Genomic DNA, 23,877 nt, shown 5'->3' on the forward strand with positions numbered 1-23,877 from the left:
TTTCTGCACAAAAATACAATAAATGCACTAATAAAATTAGATATTTATATGAAATTCTTACAAATTTTTTTATTTTCCTAGATGTTTAAAGCATTAAAAAAATATATATTGATCAAAGAAAATGTAGTTATTTTGGGTTACAACAACAACGCCAGAAATAGGGAGGGATGAGTTCAGGGTCCGTGCAGCGACCATCTTTATAAGACATTCCTCTACACATTTTGTTACATGCTTGATTATTAAACGCTATGTTACATGGCTTGTCGTTGAAACAATCCGGAGGCAGAACTATCGCGTTTATTCCTATTCCTACAATCATACAAAGTAATTTTTAAGATGAAAACAAATTAAAATCAGTACAACTTGAATATGTGATTAATGTAACATTAATAAATTATAGATAGACGACATACCGGATAAATGATCATAGGAGATGGACAATGTAATCACTAGCGCGAATGCGACCAAGAGTTTTGAAGAACCCATTTTATAAATGTCTCGCACTCAATCGTTTTTTCTTTTAAACTATACCAAGAGTTGTCTTCTTTTCTCTTAATATATAGTTTGATGTAAATTGAGTGAGAATAAAAAAGTGATAAATTTATAATTGGAGAATTAATGATCATGAGCTTAGTTTTCTCAGATTCTTTCATTTTTTTCTTATTATCGAGAATCTTTGATCTATATTATTAAAATTGAAATAACTTTTGGTATTGTTTGAAAACATAGATAACAGTATAAATGAAAATTGTTTAGAAACATGGATATCAGTATAAAAAAAGATATAGTGTTTTTATTAATTTCATTAATATAATTACATTAATTGTATTTTCATATTTTACTTAGTTTAACAATTTCATTAATTATATTATCTTAACAATATATCACATCTTTCATTATATTACCATAATAATAATAGTGCAGATTTTATTTATTTGCTAATTAACATTAACTTTGTGCAAATTATAGAATCAAAAATGAAAAATAATTGGGTTTTGCATATGGTTAGACATTCGGTTTAGTTTGTTTTACTAATTTTTTTTTAAATAGTTTCAATCGGTGGAATATTACATAGCCAAAATATAATTCAGAGAATGTTTTGTGAATAAAATAATAACTTAAATCAAAATAATAAAAAAATATTACATTTATTGTCACTTAATTTTTCACTCTGTGTAATTATTTTACTAAATAAAAAATTATTTCTATTTCACTTAATTTAGAAAAACATATAAAAAAAGTTTTTTTTATTAGTTTATAAAATCAGTTAGGCATGAACATTGGGTTATACATTTAGGTATGAGTTATTTTTTTCGGGTATCATTTTTTTTTTAAATTAGACACAGCTTAAATATTATAAATTTATGTGTGGGTTTTGAGTTGAGTCCTTTTGGGTCTGGATGAGCTCGGTTCTGATGTATAGGAACCTAAAAATATCTAAATAACAAATGTATCTGAAATGAGTTCGGATATTTATACCAAAAATTACCATATTACATGATTTGGTCCATGTCTTTTAAATACAATTAGTTATATTACGACACATCTAAAATATGAAAAACTAATTTTAAAAAACAAATATCTTTGTCTAAAAATATAAGAAACAATACGCGCACAGATGCGCGGATCAATCTCTACTTAATACATTAAAAAGTTAGTCAACAATACTTTAAAAAACTATAAACACATAAGCAAATCCAGTTATTGAGTAGTAATACAATTAGGTAACTAAATCTACTTTTTACTTTCTATATCAAATATGCAGATAGTAACTTTTTTTTCATTAGTTTATGTAAACCTAATTAAAGATATAGATACCTAATATTTGCAAATCTATTCTATTAAGAAAAACAATAGATATTCATTGTCTCTATATGTGATTTACCAAAAATACCATTGATTTTTAAAATTCTTAATTATTCATTAATGAAATTTATTTAAAATTAATTCCTAACTTTTTATTTATAATATATTTTACTATTTTGAACTAAATAGATGTTTCTTTTTATTACAAAAGTATAATAACATTAGTTTACATATCTTTTAAAATAATAAATTTATTTCATAATACGTTCTATTAAAACAGAAAATATATAAATTTAACATTGTATGTGTCCCTATCATGTTTTACCGAAAACACTATTTAAATTTTTAAAATTATAGATATTCATTAATGATAATTATGTAAAATGATTTTGTAACTAATCTACTCTTAATATCTCTTAATATCTTTTTTGTCTTAAATATAAATATATGTTCCTTTTATACAACAAAATATAATCATATCTTTTAAATGTATTTATTAAATAATTAATCATCTCTTTCTTATTATTGAAACATTATTATAAATTTATATTAATTTAATTCATTTATATACAAAAATTTAAGAACTCTATGATATTTTTTTTTATATTACTTAAGTATAAGTAAATTATTAAAATAAATGATAAATATGACTAAATGATTTAATTCACCAATTATTTTATAAGTTATAAAATCAAAATTGAAGTATATAATTATGCTTTTATACAAAAATAAACTAAATAAATGTTGATTATTAAAGAGAGCTTTAATTATGTTATATAATTATGCTTTGATTAAAAATTCAGTTAAAAGGGAAATAAATTAGAGTGTGATATGCAATTATAAAAATGGTCCAAATTCTTAAGATATGGTTTTATGTTATAATAAAGAAATTTCTCACAAGTAGCAAGGAAAAGGGTTTGTCATAGAGAAATTACAGTTTACATATAATTAGAGAGGTCAGAAGCTTAGACCTTGATTAACCCGGGGGTCTTAAAGTGAGGTTCTTAACAGAAATTAAAAAACTGTTTTTTAACTTCCGATAAAAAAAATTTCTTTAGAATCTCGGGTTAATCATGCTCTTAGAAACGAGGGATCACCTCCTACTGTCATGCGGGTACAGCCTTGATGTCTGGTCAGGACTCAGAAGTAATCAACAAATGCAATCCGCCTTCTTCGATGTTCGCAGACTGGTCAGGGCTACTTTCTATATTTTTATTGAAAATAAATGGATGTATTTCGTATTACATGTTTGTTAATAGCTCGAATGTGGATCGTTATTGAAATTATGGTATGATTTTTTATAAATAATTTATTTTATAAATAAAATTGTTTGTAAGACAATATTATATTCTGAGATTAACCAGGGAAATCATTTATAGAGCATATGCTACATGTCAGTTATTTTCAGATGTTTCAGAGGGAACATAATGAAGTGGAAGTTAAAAGAAGTTATATATTTTCATTTCCATTTAACTGATTAATACTGTTTCATGGGCAATATAACAATATTGTACATTAATAGTTTTTTGGTACAATGTTAAGTTATTGTACATTAATAGTTTTTTGGTACAATGTTAAGTCATGTACCTTATGATATTTATTTTGCATATAGTAATTTGATTTCTAACAGATCAGTATCAAATTTCAAATCCACTATCTAAGTTATACAAGACTAAAAATTCAAAGTTTCTATATACAACCATTTAATTCACTGATGTTTCTATTTTCAAAAAAAAAAATTCACTGATGTTTCTCGTATATACGTATATATGCTTTTTGTCAGTTATCAACGTAAGTATATATCAAAAGAAAATAAGGATTTTATCTTAGTGTTTTTCAAAATGAATTAACACCACTTATTAAAAATAATTTTCTTTGATAGTTTTAGTATAATTTGAATCATCAATTAAGATGTTCATGATTCAAGTTCTATAAATATTACCACATCTACAAATGCGCTTGATTAATGTATATTTGCTTCTAACTTGCAAAAAAATACATATTTGCTTCTATCCAATATATTTCTTAAAATTTAAATTTTATATCAAAAAATTGAATAATTGCAAATGTTTGGATTTTTTCTTGTGAGGAAACTAAATTACTAAAGGACACATTAAATGTTGTTCCAAAAGAACAATAAAGGAAACATTAATTGATTTTTACAGTCTTCCATCTAGTATTAAGTCCTATATACTCTGTAGACTTCTTTTAGCTAAGAATAGTGATACGATATTTTGTCACTTTCTTATCAAGCAAGAAAGGAAACGATGGAGGATGGTTATTGTGAAAAACGACTTCAAGGCTTCAAGTTAACACTGAGATTGACGTTAGGTGCGCGTTCGAGCTCCTATTTAGAAACGATTACGTACTGCAAAGCAAACAATGAAAGAGAATCTTCGTAATCAGCAGATCTAATACCTAATAAAACTTTAGATCATGCTGACATAGATGGGTGTCTAATAGTTAGGCAAGTTAAATTTATATATATTAACCATAAAAATTAAATTTATATATATTAACCATAAAAAGAGTGTGAACCCCATCAATTTGTTATATTTGCTATCGTATTTTCAGGAAATTTTAGTTGATTATTGTTATCGCCGTTGCTGTTAACTTGTTATCATTCACGAAGATAACAATTGTTTATTGTCTTGGCTGGATAGTCGCAGACTCGCAGTATCTAAGAACCTCGGCTAAGAGACCGGGTTAATCATGCTCTTACCATGAAAATGAAAGAACGTAAAAAAACGCTGGATAAATTTTAGTTTGCAAATGGCCTTGACAGTAGTCCTGGGTGCTGTTAAGGCAAATTAGATTTTGATTAAACTAAAATCAAACAATCATCACCAGCACCTCACATGTATATATATAGAGAGAGAAAAACATTATTCGTCATATAAATATTTTTGCTTGATATTCAGTGGTTTAGGACAGTAATCGTATTAGTAGGCTTAATTAACCAAACAGCTGTGTTATAAGAATCAACGCATGTGGCTTGTCTGTGATTTTCATATTCATATAGTTCTTTCTATAATTAGTCTGTCGATAATTAATTGTAGTTCTATTGTTTTCTTCTCTTTTAAGATTATTAAAAGGAGACCAGAAAAGCATTTCTAATCTGCTTAAGTAAAATGATTGCTATTAATGGATTCTTATCAAGATTTGGTCGTCTTTTTCCGGCCAACTATGTGTATTGAAACTTAGAATATGAACGGCTGTCATATTATATAGATACAATATATGGTATATTTATATAGTAAAAGAAGTTAAGACTCAAAATTTTCCCTTATATCTTTTTTTTTACTTAACATTTTCCCTTATATCTTTGGTTACAGAATGCCCATAATTTAGTCTCTATTATATCTATACTATACTAAAAGGGGGATATAAGCTCCTCTTAGAGTGTCCACGTAGGCACAAAAAATTGTCCAATCAGAATATTTTATTTTCACACGTTACTATTGTCTAAAAAAATGTGGGCTTCGTTTTTTTTTTGTGAGTCCAAATGTTGATGTCAATGGACAATGGCCCAGTATATTCACTAATAGCTACCTTCTCCGATAACGCTTCTTTCTCCTCCAACAATTTTTTTTTGTTATTAAAAGATTTCACCAAAAGTTATAATAATTTACAAAACATAATCAATAAACCATCCATTCCGTTTACGTCTTTTTTTTTTCTCTGTTCTTCGACCCTTCTTCAACCTCACCGTCTCTCTACTTAGTCTGAATTTTTTCTTTCAAACTCTTTACCTTCCTTAACGCTCAACGAGGTTCAACGTATCCTACTAAATTCCCTTAATTAATGTGATTCTCATTCAACCCAATAACGTTCTCGACCTCTCTGTTTCCTTCCTTTTATATATGATTGGAGAGGATTGCGAGTGGGATGAATCTTCACAATCACTCTTAATTAATTGATCCTTCGAAAATGTCTTCCTCCGATGTTGTTGCGCAATCCGCCTTCGATGTTCTCCGACTGGGTAGATCTTCACAGTTCATTGTTGCTCGCCTGCTACGTTTTTGGACTCCAAAAACATCAAGAAGTATAGTGAATTCATGGGAATCACTTTCTCTCTCTCTGCAAATAACATGATTCTGATTGTTTATATGTTTTTTTATAGCTGTAGCATCAAGCTTTACTCTGGCTTGAAGCCTCAATCTACAAGTATGTTCCTTTTTCTTCTGAATCTTTTTGAAAGTTTCTGTCTTTAAATCGAAGCCTCAATCTATAAGTATGTTCCTTTTTCTTCTGAATCTTTTCGAAAGTTTTTGTCTTTAAATCGAATATGAATAGTCCCTTACGAGTGAAGTGATTTATTTAATGTTACTACAATTGTTTGTCGGAATTGTGTTCAGGCTTTTTGACAAATGGGAATCAGAATTTGAATAGGAGTTCTGTGGCATGATCCACAAGAGTTTGCAATCCAGGTATTTCTCAATGTTCTTCTTTTGGAATAGGCTTGCCTTTGAATGTGCAGGGTTCATTAGCTTTGTGGTTTGTGTTATTGCAGTACAGGGAAAGCGAGTTGGTCACGGGTGAAGATGATGCCTATAGGTACACCTACATAATGGGCTTGCCTAAAACCTTGCAGGTTTTCTTCCTGCTGCCGCTGAAAAGGTACTCTTAATTTCACTTTCTTTTGAAGCATGTGAAAACCAAATTGATCTTATATGCTAGCTAGACTCTGAGGAACTTGAAGTTGAATTATTGTTTTCTGTGAAAGGGTCAACGGTTTGCGATGCCATTGTTAAGGATCGCTCTCCAGTCACCTGCTGGTGCAGCTCGTGGTCAGCTGGTGCAGCTATAAGCCGCTTATCTCTATGGACTATAAAAAATATTTTTCCTCTCTTATAGTAACATGGTAAAGCTATATATATACACTTGCAAAATTTCTTCAGGCTGATGATATTCAAAATGAAGCAAAGGAGCTTTCAAGGATAAGAGATTACCTCTTCAACTAACTAGCAAAAAATACAGGACAACCTGCGGAAAAGGGTTAGTTTTGTTGTCATAATAATAATTGACACCTCTGAGTGCATATGCTGATGATGATGAAAATAATTAAACAATGATGATGATACAGATCTTCAAAGATTTGAGCAGATTGAAAAGGTTCAACTCAGAAGAAGCTATAGAGTACAGACTTATCATTGTTAGACCACCGCGCATCAAAGACGACGCTCCTCTCCAAGATGAAACCTGAGGTCTCGGTTAATCTGCTTTATTAACATTCTGTAATGTCAAAGTCTTACAAGCTTGGAGTTGTTGTTCTTTGTGCGATTGTTACCAAATAAAATCATTTATGTATATAGAGTTATTTAATTATCATTGGATCTTTAAACCAGTTAAGAATTTAAAAGTTTTTTATTTATCGCGATGGTTCAAAAATATATTAAAAATTAAGTATTAAATATCAAACAAGTAATAAAAAAAGGATATAAGTCTTAGATAGGTGTCCACGTAGGCGAAAATAATCGACCAATGAGAAACTATATTTTTGTCATGTCACCTCTTCTATTTGCTTTTACAAAATGACCCTTTAACTTTTAGTTAAACAATTATAACCGAAAATATTTTTTTAGTGAAAATATATTATTTATATAAATATAATTATATTTTTTATTTACATAATAGTTTGTAAAGAAATATTTAGTGTAAATAATATCATAATTTTATAAAATACTAAAATAAATTGGAGAATATATCAAGAATAATTTTTTCACGAGAGAAAATAGAAAAATACATCAGAGACAAATTCATCTCTATTATGAAATTCATCTATTTTTTTTTAAAAAAATAGAGGAATACATTGGAGATGGTCTAAGGCATGACCGACGTTGAGATTTCACTTTTTCTGATTCTTACTATTCTAATGTTTCAATATAATTTGAATATTCTCTTTGTTTTATAATATAATGGTTTAAAAGTATTTTTTTTTCACTGTATAAATTGTATTTATATTTCAATGTAGTTATATATTTATTCGATATTGAAATAGATAGAGTAATTTATAAACTAAATTTATATAGATATGAAGCTAAATTAGTTTTCTCTAGCACAAATACTCACTTCATTCTTGGAGTTTAAGCTTTTCAATCTGATGATATTAGTAGTTTGATCCCAAAAAAAAAACGGTCGAACTGTACATTGTAATTGGAGAAAAAAAAAACAAAAATCAAATGAAGACTTTTGATGTATATGAAACAAAAATTGAAAATAACAATTCTCTGCAATTAAAGAATAAGAGAATAAAATTGTAAAAATACAAAATAAAACAAAAAATATACACAGAAAGAAAGCTTTAGTAAAATAAAATCATAATATAATTTCCATAATTGATAGTGTTCAGTTACACTAAAAAGTCTAAATTTACAACTTGCACAATTTTATTTGCATCTTTAAACCTATTATCTAATTAAAATATTCTAAAAAAAAGTGTCAGCATGAAGAGTTAGAAAATATACGATAAAATATAATACATAACGTTAAAAATACATTATCACTGATCACTAAAAAAATATGTTAGTAGTAATAAAAATGAAATGACAACACATTTATTAAATCCATAGAACGACACGCAACAAGATGTTATATAATATACAAACTACAAATTAAATATGCTCAACGCAAACACACATAAAAGTGAGACATCATATTTGGATATATTTAAATAAATAATTTTAAATATATTATATTCTTGATAATTTTAAAATTACTTAAAAGAAGCTAAATTATTAAAAATTAATATAAAAATAAAACTAAAGCAATATTTTGTAACGTCAAAATAATAAATGAATAAAAATATATTACGTTAATAAAACATATTTTAGATTTTAAAGACTTCTAATTCATGTAATATTACAAAATTCAAAATTTGTTTATTACAATTCTTATTTTACCTTTAGATATATTAAAATAATATTCTAGATCGATGTTCAATTGTCAATTTTCAACTATTACACGTAAAAGATTATTGTTCAGTACGCTTTTTTTTAGAAAAGAGGATTTTATATTTTAAGCAGGTTATTGGAGTACTTTTTATTTTCGTGAATTTATTCGAGATGAGATTCTGATATTTTAAACTAAGGCCTTGATTGGTAGAGCATTAGCAGTAGCAGTAGCAGTATGCTATAGAAGCAGTATGCTGCAGGAGCTGTATGTTTTTGCTAAACTGTTTAATATGATGATTGGTATAACAATATGAGTATGATATTTAAAATTATTATAAAAATTAGTATATAACATATAATATATTTATTTTTAATGAATATATTTCTAATATATATATATAAATATACTAACTTATAAAATTAAAAAGATATATAATTAATTTATTTTATTTAACAATTTAAAAGTTATGTTTATAAAATATATATTTCAAATTTGAAATATATTAAATTATATTTTAAATGTGAAATACTATTTTTTTAAAAAAATATTTTTTATTGGAAATTAATTTTAGAAATCAAAATTTTATTTTCTGGATATAAAAATAATTTTATGATATTATTAGATAAAATAAATGAATTAATTATATATTTTCCTTAATTTTATAAATTATAAATGCAAATGCTCTTCTAAAAGCTTCATATAAGAGCATTGGCTAGAAAACATTGGCTAGAGAGCATTTGGAGAGCATTAGCATTTAAATGCTTCTCTAATTGCTTTTCTGACAATTGTTGATTGGATAATGTAGAGCATAATGCTCTACCAATCAAGGCCTAAGATAATCTATGTTCTATACATAATTATATTTTTTACATAACTCTAAAATCTCGGACTTGATTCTTCGTATTTTATTAGTTAATTATGTTACATATAATAGAAATACTTACTTCAAACTAAAAAAAAATCAAATTTAAAAATTAGTTATATATAATTTAATATACAAAAATTCAAATACAAATAAAAATGATAAATGTAACAAATTTAAATATATTATCTGCGCGTAGCGCGGAGAAAGGATCTACTATACTATAATAACGCTATTTTTTTTATAATGCGCAATGACTTGCAACATCATATCAGACAACCATCAAGTATTTTAGTAAATGCATTTTTTTTCTTGTTTAAATACGGTATGTTTGTGTGGGTGTGGCAAAAATCAAATGAAGTAAATAAAAATATAAAAAATTATAATGAAGTCCAAATGTCCGATTTCTTCTCACTCCTTGAGATAATTATGAGATAAATTTTCCTTAATCTACATTTCAGTTATCTAAAAATATCCAGAACATTGCACACATGTACGGAAACATCAATAAACTTATAGTGACATTAGTAAATGCTCAATACGCATGTGATAACTTAAATCACAAACAACGTATGATCCACCGCACCACCACAATCACCTAATGAAACGCTTTTTTATTTCTTCTATAGTCACTTTTCTCATAAGGTCATATATACCTCACCTTTTATAGCAAACCAAAGTTGCGTTTACAAAATTTCTAGACATTATAACACATATTATTCTTTTATATTTTTTCTTCAAACAAAATTTGTATTTATTTATAAGATTTATTTTGTTTTAAAATATAAATATTTTCTTTTTAGTTCAACTGTATTTGTACACCTCAGTATTCGAACTCTTTTGTATAGCGAGGCATAGAGCTGAATAAAAGTAGCAGATTTGATATATCAATCTCCTCTTATTATATATACGCACTATCATTGCTTATTTTCGTTCTTTTTATTAAACTGAGGCAAATTTTTAAAAAGCTTTGTATCTATATGATATGAACGTGCATTAACAATGTGTTAGAATGTTATAATATTGTTGTATATCCAACTGACATTTAAGTAGATTAACAAAAAAAAAATCTTGTTACTGGTAGTTGTCATATATTTTTCTAAGTAACTATCCCAAAATTTTGAAATGTACGTAACTTAAAGAAAATTATGTTGTTTCTCAATATCTAAAAAACTACAAGCGACAGTTACATTTATTTATTTGCTGTTAATTTTAATGGTTATGATTTTAATTTTCAGATCGTCTCTCTTTTATATAAAAGTTCTGAAGTCATTTCACGAATTTATTAAGGTATCAGTCAGTCATATTAGTCTTAATCATTTGCCAAAAAAATTGGTAAGATTTGATATATCATTCTCCTCTTATGCATACACCTCTCTCTACATCCGAACAAATATAGCTATATTAATTATCTATAATCATAAAAATAAAACACTAGTACTGTCCATCTGCATGTGCATATGCTTTCCATTCTAGTTTTTTGCTTTCCATTATAGTTTCTAGGCACGATTTCTGCAATAATAAAGACTAATAAAGCATATTACATACATAAAATTAACTTTAGTCATTTGATTTTGAACAAATTGAATCATTTTATATCCCTATTTTTTATGTATATCCGTGTCACTATTTTATTTTGAATTTTTGGTTTCTTTAAGCAATAATTAAATTGTAAGAATTAGTAGTAGATATGATTTATTTAATTAAATTGAATGGTAAATGGTGATAACGTTTTTACCAAATATTGTATTAAAAATGTAAAAACGAAATTAAATGAAAAGAAAAGAAAAAAAAAACATCGAATTTAATTAAAATCGTTGCGGTGCGTCCTCTCTATCTGGCAGGACAATAAACACCAAACTGTTTTTCTCTCTCCTCACTCCCAAAAAAAGAAACCATTACTCCGATCTGACTCTCTACTCAACCAAGCGTCCAAGCCTCCCATTGGCCGCCGACGTCGTTTTGATTCTCGCGACCCCTAACTCCTAGAAAAAAGTCAACGTATCGAGCGAGGGGAGAGACGGAGGAAGGAAGGCATAATCTTCCTCTGCCCCTGATGTAGCCTACCAACAACCATGATGAAGGTAATGATGATGACCGGACGAAACGACGTCGCTAGATTCGGAGCTCACAACGAAGAAGAAGAAGACGAATGTTTCTTCGAGTCTCTCGACCGCGTTCTCTCTTCCTGCTCTTGCTCCACTTCCAACTCCGACTACGACTCCGACCCCAGCGCGATCCACGATCCGAATCCGTTTCCCCTCCCCTCCGGATTCGATCTGTGGAAATCCGAGCCTGAGTCCGTATCCGAGAGACGAATCAGGCTCCTACGCGGGTTAGGACTCAGCAACGAGCCGGATCTCGCTCCGGCGAGCCGTCTCCGCCGTAGAAAAGGCATTCGCAGTTCTCATTTCGCCAGATCGAGTCACCACGGTAAATGCGTCTCTTCGCTGAGATCAGACGTAGTAGTAGTCGATCACGGTAAGCCTCGTTGTTCTCTCAATGATCATCATCGTAGCAATGGTAACAATGTGGTTCTTGATTTCGTAAGCAAAGATCCGATAGAAACTAACAACGGCAGAGACGTTGTACTGGAGGAGAAAATGTGCACGATTAAGAATCTTGATAACGGCAAAGAGTTCGTTGTGAACGAAGTCAGAGAAGATGGAGTGTTGGAGAAGTTGAAAGAGGTAGGTACCGATCGTCAACTGACTCTGGAGGAGTTTGAGATGTGTGCTGGGACATCACCCATCGTTCTAGAGCTGATGAGGAGGCAAAGCGTTGAAGACGTTTGTAAAGACTCTGTGGATTTGAGTACTAGTGTAAGTGGAACTAAGCATCGACGGAAAGGGAGTTGGTTCAAGAGTATAAAGAGCGTTGCTAGTAGCGTGACAGGGTACAAAGAGAGAAGAAGCACTGATGATAGGGATTCGCCGTCCGAGAGAGGAGGGCAGAGGCTTAGCTCCGCGACTGATGATAGCCGAGACGTGACATTTCAGGACCCGGAGAGAGTTAAGGTTAGGCAGTATGGGAAGGCGTGTAAAGAGCTCACGGCGCTTTTCAAGAGCCAGGAGATTGATGCTCATAAAGGGTCGATATGGAGTATTAGGTTTAGTTTGGATGGGAGGTATCTTGCTAGTGCTGGTGAGGATTGTGTTATTCAGATTTGGGAGGTTGTTGAATCAGAAAGAAAAGGGGAACTCTTGTTGGTGGATAAACAAGACGATGGAGGTGTAAATTTGTCTGTGTTGGCAAATGGATCTCCAGAACCAGCTTCATCAATGTCTCCAATGAGAAGAGGGAGAACTTCTTTTAGCAGAAAATCAGTGAGCCTGGACAATGTTTTGGTTCCAGAAACTGTCTTTGGTCTTTCAGAGATACCCGTGTGCTCGTTTGTAGGGCATTTGGATGATGTGCTTGACCTTGCCTGGTCGAAATCTCAGGTTGGTACTACTCCTGAGCATCTCATTTTGCTATTCCCAACCTTTTTGTTAGTACTAAGTGTAGGCCTTCTGGATTTTTATGTGAGAATCAGCTGATCTTCTTTAATCAGATGCACTTCCACTTGTTTTTGTTTCCAGCACTTGCTTTCCTCTTCGATGGATAAGACAGTTCGTCTATGGGATTTATCTAGCAAGGCATGTTTGAAAGTCTTCTCGCATAGTGACTACGGTGAGTGTATATACTCTCTTGTTCCCTGTCAGTGACAGTGATTTACTTTTGCTAGTCTCTAGGAAACTAAGCATACATTGAAAGGAGAACAAATAAGCTGCTTAATTGTTAACTCTCATTCTGGAAAAAATTCATATGTCAATATATATCTGTTTAAAGAAACTTTAGTCCCAAGCCTCTTCCATATCCCTGCAACACATGAAGAAGAGATAACAATCTACACATGTCGGCTAAGTAACATTAGATTTTCGCTCATCTAGCTCTTTTGTTTCGTGGGCACAGTGACGTGCATCCAGTTTAATCCCGTTGACGACAATTACTTCATCAGTGGATCGTTGGATGCAAAAGTTAGAATATGGAGCATTCCTGATCATCAAGTTGTTGATTGGAAGGATCTTCATGAGATGGTCACAGCTGCCTGCTACACACCGGATGGTCAGGTACACCATTAAGTTTTCTTTTTCTATATGTAACAAAGTGAGTTCGGGGCATAATTAAAGCGCACAGTACCAATGAAGCTCTCCTGGTTTGTAAAGGGTGCATTGGTTGGTTCATACAAGGGGACTTGTTGCTTATACAACACAAGTGGTATATAAACTCATTAACCTTACTTATCTCGTCCTTTGAAGTCTAAATAGTTTATCCGTCTCGTCCTTCGAACTTACTTTTTTGTGGGTTTCTAGATAACAGACTGCAGCAGAGAAAGGAAATCAATTTGAAGAACAAGAAAAAGAAATCCAATCACAAGAAAATCACTGGTTTTCAGGTAAAAGCTAAAACAATAAGCTAACACCGTTATGTTCTGTTCTTTTGATTTATTCTTACTAACGTTGGGTGCTTGTGATTCAGTTTGTGGCGGGAAGTTCATCGGAAGTGCTTGTCACATCTGCAGATTCACGTGCGCGTGTGGTTGACGGTGTTGATCTTGTTCACAAGTTTAAAGGTAAGCAAGATTGATGATGTTCTTTTACACATTATCTCGAAAGTGAATAAGCTCAACGTTATTTTTTTTTTCTCCGTTTGGTCTTGCAGGATTCCGCAACACGAATAGCCAAATCTCAGCCTCACTTACATCAAACGGAAAATTCTTAGTCTCGGCGAGCGAAGACTCTAATGTGTATTTATGGAACTACGACTCAGAGACTCGAGCTGGTAGAAGCAAACGCGTAACAGTCACAAACACATACGAACACTTTTACTGTCGGGACGTCTCAGTGGCTGCACCTTGGCCTGGCAAGATCAGTAACAACAACAACAGCCCCGACCAATCGCCTTCCACAGCCAATAACCCACCAACACCTGTCAACGATCCAGTCAACAACACAGCCGTCACCAACGGTATCATTTCGAGCGCCACAAACCGATACTTCTTCGATAGAATGTCAGCGACATGGCCCGATGAGAAGCTTTTGCTTGCTGCAAAGAACCGAGCACGAACTAGTCCTAGTGTGAGCGTGGACTTGTCTAATGGACCGGTTAACGCAAAACCGAATGCTTCGGCTTGGTCTATGGTGATCGTGACCGGCGGTTTACGAGGTGAAATCAGAACTTTTCAGAATTTTGGATTACCGGTTCGTCTATGAAGACGAGAAGAAAGTGAATTATTTTTTACTCAAGTAAAAACCATCTCTATTCAAAAAAAGTGTATAGATTGAGAGAAGGTTAGTTCTTCCACCTACCTCCTTTTTTTACCACGCCTCTTTTATTTATTTTTTCCTTATTTGTTCTCTAAAATTCAAATCTTTAGCAAATACATATATAATTTTTTTTATGTGAAGAATCAGATAGCTGGAAAAAGAAAATTCATATACAAGTGTTTTATATACATGTAAAAATCATTTCAGTGACCATTTTATAATGAAGTCAAAATAACAATTTAGAGCACAATATTTGTTTCGTGTATAAAACCAAACCGGTCCAATCGCTGAGCTACCACACCCACAGTGATAGAACCAAACCGGTCCAAATCAGACATGCAAATTTAAACTCTATCCAAAATCTCGAATGCCCAGACCTAAACTAAATAATGCTAATAAAACCCCCACGATTTAAATGAGGAAAGAAAAATAAACCCTAAAAGAAGTAGTTTAGGAACTACAGATTTGGTCGGAGGTGGACGGTGGTCGTAGTTTCACACTGTTCCGCCCACCATTCTCCTCTAAAAAGCAATGCCCTTTCAACCTCCCTCAATGATTGTTTTAGCTTAAAAGAAGAAACTCCATCTCTGTAATATCAACTAAAACACCTTAACCACAAGTTTCTTCCACTTCTTCTCACCACGCGTATCACTTTCTCTGTTGTCTTCCTCTCCCTCCTCATTTCTTTTTATATTTATCCAACAAACTTCGCTTTTTTTCAAAACATACCCTTTTTTTTTAACTCTTTCTTAAAGACTATGGCTTTGCTCATGACCATCATCTTAGGGCTCATCTTAGGATGGCTAGCTTTCGTTGTTGGGTTGCTCATAGGATGGGCATGGAAACCCAGATGGGTTTCTTCTCCTAGTGAAGAAAAAGTCCAGTCACAATGCTCTGCTCCTAGATCTTTCGAGTTGTCTTCGCCATCATCTCCTTCTCCGTTAAAGGGTTTTGGCTCAGCTCCTTGCTTCAAAGCTCTTGTTTGTGGCACGCGGAATATGGCTTTAAGACAACAGAAAACAGTTTCTCCTGTTTCTTCTTCTGAACAAGTACATGTACTTGATGGGTAAGCTTTAGTTTACGGGTTGACTTATGAAAAGGAGTTTTTTTTTTTTTTTTTTTTGGTTTTTTTAGTTAATTTTTTTTTTTTTGTGTAGAGGGAAGAAAACAGAGAGGCTGCCTAATACTGTAACAGAGTTAGATTTGAGGAATCTTGTGCAACTGGTTGAGAGGAAAGATGGTGGTCTTCCTTGGATTCAGATGATGGATCAGTTTATTCCTGGTATGAGATATCAAGCTTGGTTAAGAGAACCTAAGGTAACACAACACTTGTTCTTTTGGTTTTGTCATAGAGAGGGTGGATGAGTTTTTTCTCATAGTTTTGTCTCGTGTGTTTTAGAATGGTCCTACTGAGTATAGAAGCAGAACTGTGTTTGAAGATGCAACTCCTGAGGTTGTAAGAGATTTTTTCTGGGATGATGAGTTTAGACCGAAGTGGGATACAATGCTTGCTAGTTCCACAACTGTTGAAGAGTGTACAAGTACTGGGACCATGATTGTTAGATGGATACGCAAGGTTAAGTCTCTCTCTCTGGTTGATCAGTTCTTGATTTGATTACTCACTTTGTGTGTTGACTTTGTTCTTTTGATATGTTCGCAGTTCCCGTTTTTCTGTAGTGATAGAGAGTATGTGATCGGTCGCAGGATATGGAACTGTGGCAAATCTTATTACTGTGTTACAAAGGTATGGAGAGCATAGAGAGTATAAGTGAAGCAGTTGTTTTAATAACACTCTAATGATCATCTCTTGTTCTTGTTTCAGGGTGTTTCGGTTCCTTGTATACCACGTAACAACAAACAAAAACGTGTGGACTTGTTCTACTCTAGCTGGTGCATTCGACCAGGTAAAAATTAACATCAACCATTTTGTAATCATCCCAGGACTAACATAACATAAGTTAATGATGTTTTATATCGATTTATGCAGTGAAGTCAAGAAGAGAAGATGGAGTAACAAGTGCCTGCGAAGTGCTTTTGTTTCACCACGAAGACATGGGGATACCGAAGGAGATCGCAAAGCTCGGAGTCAAACGAGGGATGTGGGGAGCAGTGAAGAAGATGGAGCCTGGTTTACGCGCTTACCAAGAGCAAAGACTCTCAAGAGAAGGAGGGTCCAAGCTTTCTCGGCCAGCTTTCATGGCTCAGATCAACACAAAGATCACATCAGAACATATCGTTTCGCTCAGCAACGGTGCAACGTCTGAAGCTGAAGCTCCTGAAACTGAAGCTCCAGTTACGTTGGACCGAGGAAATGGAGGTGAGAATTTGAAGAAACTGTTGTTTATCGGTGGAGCTGTTGCGATTGCTTGCACTTTGAGTGGTGGCGGTTTTGTTCCTCCTGCGGTTCTTCTAGGGTTTGGGAAAAGGTTTGGTGGAAGAAAACGTGAGCCCCAAGGAACAGCAACTACTACTGCAAGAAGTCAAAGTCAAACTTCTTCTTCATAGAACGAAAATAAATAATTCAAGATTAGTTTTGATTAACCTTTATACAAAGGGAAATATATTTTTCTTGAAAGTAATCAATAAAAAATAGAAAAGTATTAAATTTTTTTTTGGTTTATATGATCATCAAAAAGGAAGTATTGTTTCAAAACAATGAACACCGTCTAGCTCTGGAGCTATCCTCATCGGTTGGATCTTCTTCTCCTTCTTCTTATTCTTTTCGTCGTCTGGTGTTATCGGAATCCTCCCGTAGCTCTTCTGCTTCTCTGCCGCCGGCGACTGACTATCACCAGAGCTCTGTTTCTGGCCACCTAGGAGTTTCATCTTGAAGCCGTTTGATTCAGCGTGAAGAGCTTCGAAAGGGCTAAAGATCGACATCATCGTTCTTGAATTGTGTTTTGCTGTTCTTGATCCAGGTTCTTCTAGCTTTTGAGAGATTGGAAATGTTTGTTTCTTGGCGAGAAGGGAACGGTAGATTAAAGTATATATAGTTTGGAACGAGCAGGAAAGCTAGAGAGGTCTAGAAAGAGTAAGAGAAGTTTGACAAGTCTTGAGTTTGTGAAGAAGATTCCGTGAAATTGGTTTGGTCGGTTAAGGAATAGTCCACGTGGATTGTGTTTGAATGTTGACTAATTGCATCAGTTTATGTCTATCCACAAGATTTTTTTTTTATAGGGGTGGGCATTTCTATTAGATTTTGAGTTTGGTTCAGTTTAGTAGGCCTGTACACGGATTCGATATCCAGGTTTTTTGAAGGTATTTATGATTTGCTTCGTATATCACGGATATCTAATATTTTTATTTTCTTTGTTTTGGAAAAATACGGATATTCAGAAAAACGGATATTCGGAAAAACGGATATCCGGAAAATAAATAGATATTTGCGGATATTTACGAATACTTACGGATATCTCATATGTTTTGATTAATATAAATGATCTTAAAATTTTGATACAAATTTATTTTGTAAAATATTTTTTTGCAAGATATATAGGATAAAAATTAAAATAAGTAGTGAATCTACATATTTTATAAAAAAAAATTTAACTTAGTTAACAATTATAATAACACAAAACTTAAGAAAAAATTATAATTATCATAAATGTGTTATCTTCCTGTTATGTAATACTTTTATATAAGTAATAATGTGAATATAATTTATCAAATCATATGTTAGAATAATAATTATATAATTTTATACATCAAAAACTTTAAATATAATCAAGATATACATGTATTTATATATTGGTTTAATCCATGCTGGTTTTAATTTGGTTCAAGTGTATTTACAATTAAAATCCAATTTACAAAACATAAAAGAAAGTCACCATGGTCATTAAATTAAAAATTATGAGATTGTATACTAAAGGTAAATGGATATATTCATTTTTATTCGGTTTGGTTTTAAACCAAATCAACTAAACTGTTTGGGTTGTTAGAAACATCAACTGAGTGGTTCGAATATGTACTATGAATTGGTTGGGTCGACTTGGGTTCGTTTGGTTGGTTTAAGCGGTTCGGTTCAGATTTTGTCCATCACTGGATTTTTGACTTGCTTCAATAATACTTTCTCAGTATTATATTTTTCTTTAATTACATAAGTTGTTCCAAACAAATAAGATACATCAATAACCAGATAGGTGAAAACTTTAGATCTTTTTTTTTTGAGCAAAAAGTGAAAACTTTAGATCAATCTCTTAATAAACCACTAGATTAAGATCCGCGCCTTGCGCGGAATAAACATTATATATATATATTATTTTATGTATTATATATTATTACATATTATGAAATAATAAATATATATTGAATAATTAAAAGTCAGTGACTATTAGATATATAATTAAATTAGTGCGAAAGTATAAATCAATTTTATTAATCCAAACAATTTTTAAAAAAATTTGATAGGATATGTAATTAAATTTAAATGATATTAACATACATAGTATATTTTTAATATTAATGTCTATTAAATGATGCTTTCTACTCATATGTTTTTTTTGATCATGTGTATCTTTAATAGCAAAAATTTTAAATTACTGATAACAAAAAATTTATTGTGGGATTAATAATTTTAGTAATTGATAATTTTAAAAAAAAAATTATCAATGTTAGTTCAAAACTTTTATCAAAAAAAAATTATTCAAAGTAAATTTTGAAACTAAAATATTTATTTATTCAATATGGTTTATAGTTTAATTTAGAATGATATATATACATATATATTTTAAATATTAAGGATTAGTTAAATTAGACTTTTACTTATATGATTTTGTAATCATTTGTATTTTTTCATAACATAAATTTTAAACCATGGATCGCAAAATTTGAATGTGAGATTTTTAACAGTTTTAGTAATTTATAGTCATTTTTTAAAATTCAAAATATAACATATACAGAAAAATCTAAATTTTTATAATATGGTTATTGTGTTTTTTTAAATTATTTTAATAGTTTAAAATTAAACAAATTTGATAGAAGATACATTATTTTTTTATCAGATCTTTATTATTCAAAATCATTAATTGTCATATATATTTTATCCACATTAGGAAATTCCGTAATCTTTATTTAAGGAAATAATAAATGACATTAATAATGAATTTATGGTTAGTTTAATAAAAAGTTTATTATATAATTAGATGGACCAACCTATTTCTCTAATAATTCTAAGAATCATCCTAGTGATGACACGTGGCTACAAAAAGAAGTTGTAATGTTTCACAAATAATTAGGGCTGTTCAATATGGTAAAACCGAACCGTACCGAACCGAACCGAACCAAAATAGACAATATGGTTTGGTTTTGGTATATACCATATAAACCGAATAGATATAATTTTATAAAAACCGTAGGATTTGGATATGGTTTGGTATATAACCGATTAAACTGAATAAACCGAACAAAACCGATTAAAAGTAGAAACATGTAAATATGTATATATTTTATAACAATACATGAAAATCCATTTGTTACATAAGTTAAATTTGTGTTAATAACTATTACCATAATTTTATAGTAATAAAGCACCTTAATTTGTAAAACACTTGAACTATAATTAAATAACAATACATCGCAATTCACACATCTTATTTTCTAAGTCTTCTTTTGATCTTTTTGATTTATTTTAGTCTTCACTAAATTAATATGAAGATTATAAATTTGATGGACAATAATTAATGAAAAAATTTTACAACTTTTTTTTTATCTGTAAACAAACAGAGTTTCGTGTTCAATTGAAAAAACATGACTTTAATGAACACTAAATATGGAAGAGTGGAAAAACTTTTCTTTCATGTTTCTGTTTTGTTTCATATTTTTATTTTCAAAATTTCAAGCTTTGATTTTAGTTATAAATTTGATTATTTTATTTGATGGTAGAAGCATTTTTACTTTTTTGTTCATTTATTTGAACATGTAATATATTTATAATGATTTTAAATTTCATATAATATGATCTCAAACTAAATAATTATGTTTTTTGGTATAAAATCGAATAAACCGAAAACCGACGGTATATAAACCGAACCAAACCGAAGTAAATATGGATTTAGAATGGTAGTTATATTTTACTAACCAAAATACCGAAAACCGAAAAAAACCGAACCTAAACCGAACCGATATCCGGATTGAACACCCCTATAATATATAAGGGATTATTAAACATCATAGTTTTAAAACAAAGACGGTGAAGTAGACGTACATAAGAGCATTGTTTACATATAAAATCATTATTACATGGATTGTGCGTGTGTGTTTTACATCTTTTTGAGCAGCTCAATAACGTAAACACCAAAAGCATTGCAGGCAACATTGATCCCTTTGAAGCCTGATCCTTTAGCTAATGCTTCGAACTCTTTCTCGGTCCTCTCTTTGCCTCCAGGGTTGTGAGCCAGCATAATGCAATCAACATGGACTACTTGTTTAGTCGAGAGGCTTGAGTCTGGTGTCTCTGGAAGTATACACTCTGCTAGTATCACTTTTCCATCCTCTGGAAGCGCCTCGTAGCAGTTCTTCAAGAATTTCACGCAGTGTTCATCGCTCCAGTCGTGGCATATCCACTGTTACAACAATGAAACAAATCAAAACGTTTTGAGATTTAATTTCCTTGATTAATTACTTATAAATGTCAAAAGAGTTTTCGGTATAGGAGCTTTGGTTATTACTAACCTTCATGAAAATAGCATCACCTTTAGGGACGCTTACAAACATATCTCCTCCAACATGATCAATACCTGTATTAAATTTAACAATTAATCAAATCTCTTAATCATATGTAAATGAAATCATATATAGTATTGTGAAATGTTAGGAAAATGAAATATACCGGGATGAGAAGTAGCTTCTTCGATGACATGTGGGAGATCAAAGTTGATGCCTTTAAGGTCAGGGTACTTAGAGACAATCATTTTGAGAGTAGCACCAATGCCACCCCCAACGTCAACCAAAGAAGTCAAACCCTCAAAACCCTTGTAGGTCTCGAGAATCTTCTTCATTGTGATGGTTGAATGGTTAGACATTCCATTGTTGAAGACCGTGTTGAACCTTAGATCCTTCCCGTGGTACTCAAAAGCGCTCATTCCATAAGCCTTGTTGAATGGAATCCCACCATCAAGAACTGCATCTTTCAAATGGTACCTGAAACAAGTATCTTTGGTATGAGTTTAAGAAAACACACACATTCACACAAAGCTTAATCTAACCGTTTTTATTTATCACTAGTTAGGATATTTTTTTATAAATTGATCTCACGATAATCTATTGATCAGACTTGATCCACCTGAGGTTGATTATAATTGGTTATCATGATAGAGCTGCCGGTATGCAAAGAGAACCAGCCGGTTTGAAATTATGTTTCTATATTCCTTTGCTAGCTGCTAAATAACCGGAAGACCGGTTCTCTTCTTATTATAGTTTCCTTAAATGATCCTCAGTAAAGGGAAGAACAATTACATCTTCTCTATTTAGAACCATGAAACACGTTGACAAGAAAATGAAACACAAAATAAAATAATAATAATAGAGAGTATTTTCTGCAAAAAAAAAAATTTCTTTCAAATAGTTTATTTTAAGTTTTTTTCGCAAAATAGTCTTCCAGAAAGAAAATAACTAAAATAACCTCTTTTATTTTAAAAATTTTAATTTTAATTTTAATTTTTTTTTTTAATTTTAAACCCTACCCCAAAACTCCACCTCTTTAATTCTAAACCATAAGTTTAGATTAGTTAACTCTAAAGTAAAAATATATTTTTACCATTTAATAAAATTTATTTTGGTCATTTTTTTTATTGAGTACTATTTTGGTAACAAAAAACTTAGAAATGTTACTCCACGGAATTTCTAAAAAAAAACCTCTAGAGTGAATACAACAAAAATATTTAAAGCTATGAAACAACTAGAGTACATAGTGTGTTTTTTAATTTTCCTCTTATTATTTTGTATAGTACTAGCAAACAAAAATTTCAACGATAGAGCTCGCTTAACCACTAAAAATATTAGATAGCTTTTTAGTGGAAGCAGATATAGAAAACGTGTCAGCGCATCATTTTGTCTGATTGTCTATGACACTTTGTGGCCGAGTCTCTCTCATCTTTACCTTTGCACAATTCAATTTTAATCATCACATGATTCACATCAACCAAAAACTATAGCTAATGAAACAAAATTATCAAAGAAGAAGCTTTTTTTTCTAACTTGATATAGCACAAGATCTATCCAATAAAGATGTCTTGGTAATATCGAAAAAAACTTACCAGCTTTCCATGAGAACCTTGTCTTGGTTCATAAGACAAAGAGCAGCTATAGAGACACCATCTTCGTTCTTGGTCAAGTACTTGCAAACCGGACCAAGCCCGTAGATCCTCTCGACGCTGTCTCCGCCGAGAATGGTTCGGTTGGAGCAGGTGAGGATGGAGTAAGACGTGAGAAGACGGAGGATTCGGTCGAGCATGACCGGAGCTTCGGGGTTTTTGGTCTGAAGTTTAGAAGCAATCTCAGAGGGAGACATCGGAGAAGAGTTCTTGGCCATGATCTCGAGAAGATCAAGGTCTAGCGCGGACTTTAAAACCATGGGAAGGACGGAGGCGCTGGCTAGCTGCATGGCAAAGAGAGCGGCTTCGTCGTCGGTGACTTGTACCGGAGTTATCTGTGTCTCCGCCGTTGATCCCATTTTTCTTGAAATCTCTAAGATATTCTTGGGATGTTTCTTTTTCTTTTGTTTCTCTGTTTTGAGAGGAGTGTGTGATGGGTGAGAAGTAGGACGTTAAGAGGTTTATTTATATGAAAATATATTACAAGAAGGTAGACAAATGGCATTTTTTCTTTAATTTTAACTCAAGTTTCTGATCTAGCTTAATCACATGGTCCAATTGAATGAAAACAATTCAGATTTTTTTGCATTTTAGTATCATTAAATAAGCCTGCTATTTCTGAAGTATTTAATTACGATCCCTTCTAGAGAAACCAGTACACTTTATTATGTGCATATATTTCATCCATACCCTT

At 31.4% G+C, this 23,877-nt stretch overlaps 4 protein-coding genes across 4 annotated transcripts; 2 read left to right on the forward strand and 2 right to left on the reverse strand.

The window, feature by feature from the left end:
• Positions 1 to 11,390: 11,390 nt before the first annotated feature.
• On the forward strand, positions 11,391 to 15,010 carry LOC106437539 (WD repeat-containing protein 44). Its single transcript, XM_013878440.3, has 7 exons — positions 11,391 to 13,005; positions 13,144 to 13,234; positions 13,517 to 13,674; positions 13,771 to 13,822; positions 13,918 to 14,000; positions 14,084 to 14,177; positions 14,267 to 15,010. The coding sequence occupies exons 1-7, from the start codon at positions 11,638 to 11,640 to the stop codon at positions 14,815 to 14,817; spliced, it is 2,397 nt and encodes a 798-aa protein (XP_013733894.1). The 5' UTR covers positions 11,391 to 11,637; the 3' UTR covers positions 14,818 to 15,010.
• A 62-nt stretch (positions 15,011 to 15,072) lies between these two features.
• LOC106437537 lies at positions 15,073 to 17,478 on the forward strand. Its single transcript, XM_013878438.3, has 6 exons — positions 15,073 to 15,937; positions 16,029 to 16,188; positions 16,271 to 16,447; positions 16,532 to 16,615; positions 16,694 to 16,775; positions 16,859 to 17,478. The coding sequence occupies exons 1-6, from the start codon at positions 15,630 to 15,632 to the stop codon at positions 17,374 to 17,376; spliced, it is 1,329 nt and encodes a 442-aa protein (XP_013733892.2). The 5' UTR covers positions 15,073 to 15,629; the 3' UTR covers positions 17,377 to 17,478.
• Positions 17,376 to 17,754, reverse strand: BNAC03G14710D. Its single transcript, XM_013878439.3, has one exon. It carries the CDS (start codon positions 17,752 to 17,754, stop codon positions 17,500 to 17,502), a length of 255 nt encoding a protein of 84 aa, XP_013733893.1. The 3' UTR covers positions 17,376 to 17,499.
• A 3,275-nt stretch (positions 17,755 to 21,029) lies between these two features.
• Positions 21,030 to 23,752, reverse strand: LOC106437536 (flavone 3'-O-methyltransferase 1). Its single transcript, XM_013878437.3, has 4 exons — positions 23,127 to 23,752; positions 21,701 to 22,011; positions 21,544 to 21,608; positions 21,030 to 21,434 (listed from the first exon to the last, which is right to left on the reverse strand). Exons 1-4 carry the CDS (start codon positions 23,540 to 23,542, stop codon positions 21,132 to 21,134), a joined length of 1,095 nt encoding a protein of 364 aa, XP_013733891.1. The 5' UTR covers positions 23,543 to 23,752; the 3' UTR covers positions 21,030 to 21,131.
• Positions 23,753 to 23,877: the final 125 nt, after the last annotated feature.

The sequence above is a fragment of the Brassica napus genome, chromosome C3 (genome assembly GCF_020379485.1).
Source record: "Brassica napus cultivar Da-Ae chromosome C3, Da-Ae, whole genome shotgun sequence".
Lineage (NCBI taxonomy): Eukaryota > Viridiplantae > Streptophyta > Magnoliopsida > Brassicales > Brassicaceae > Brassica > Brassica napus.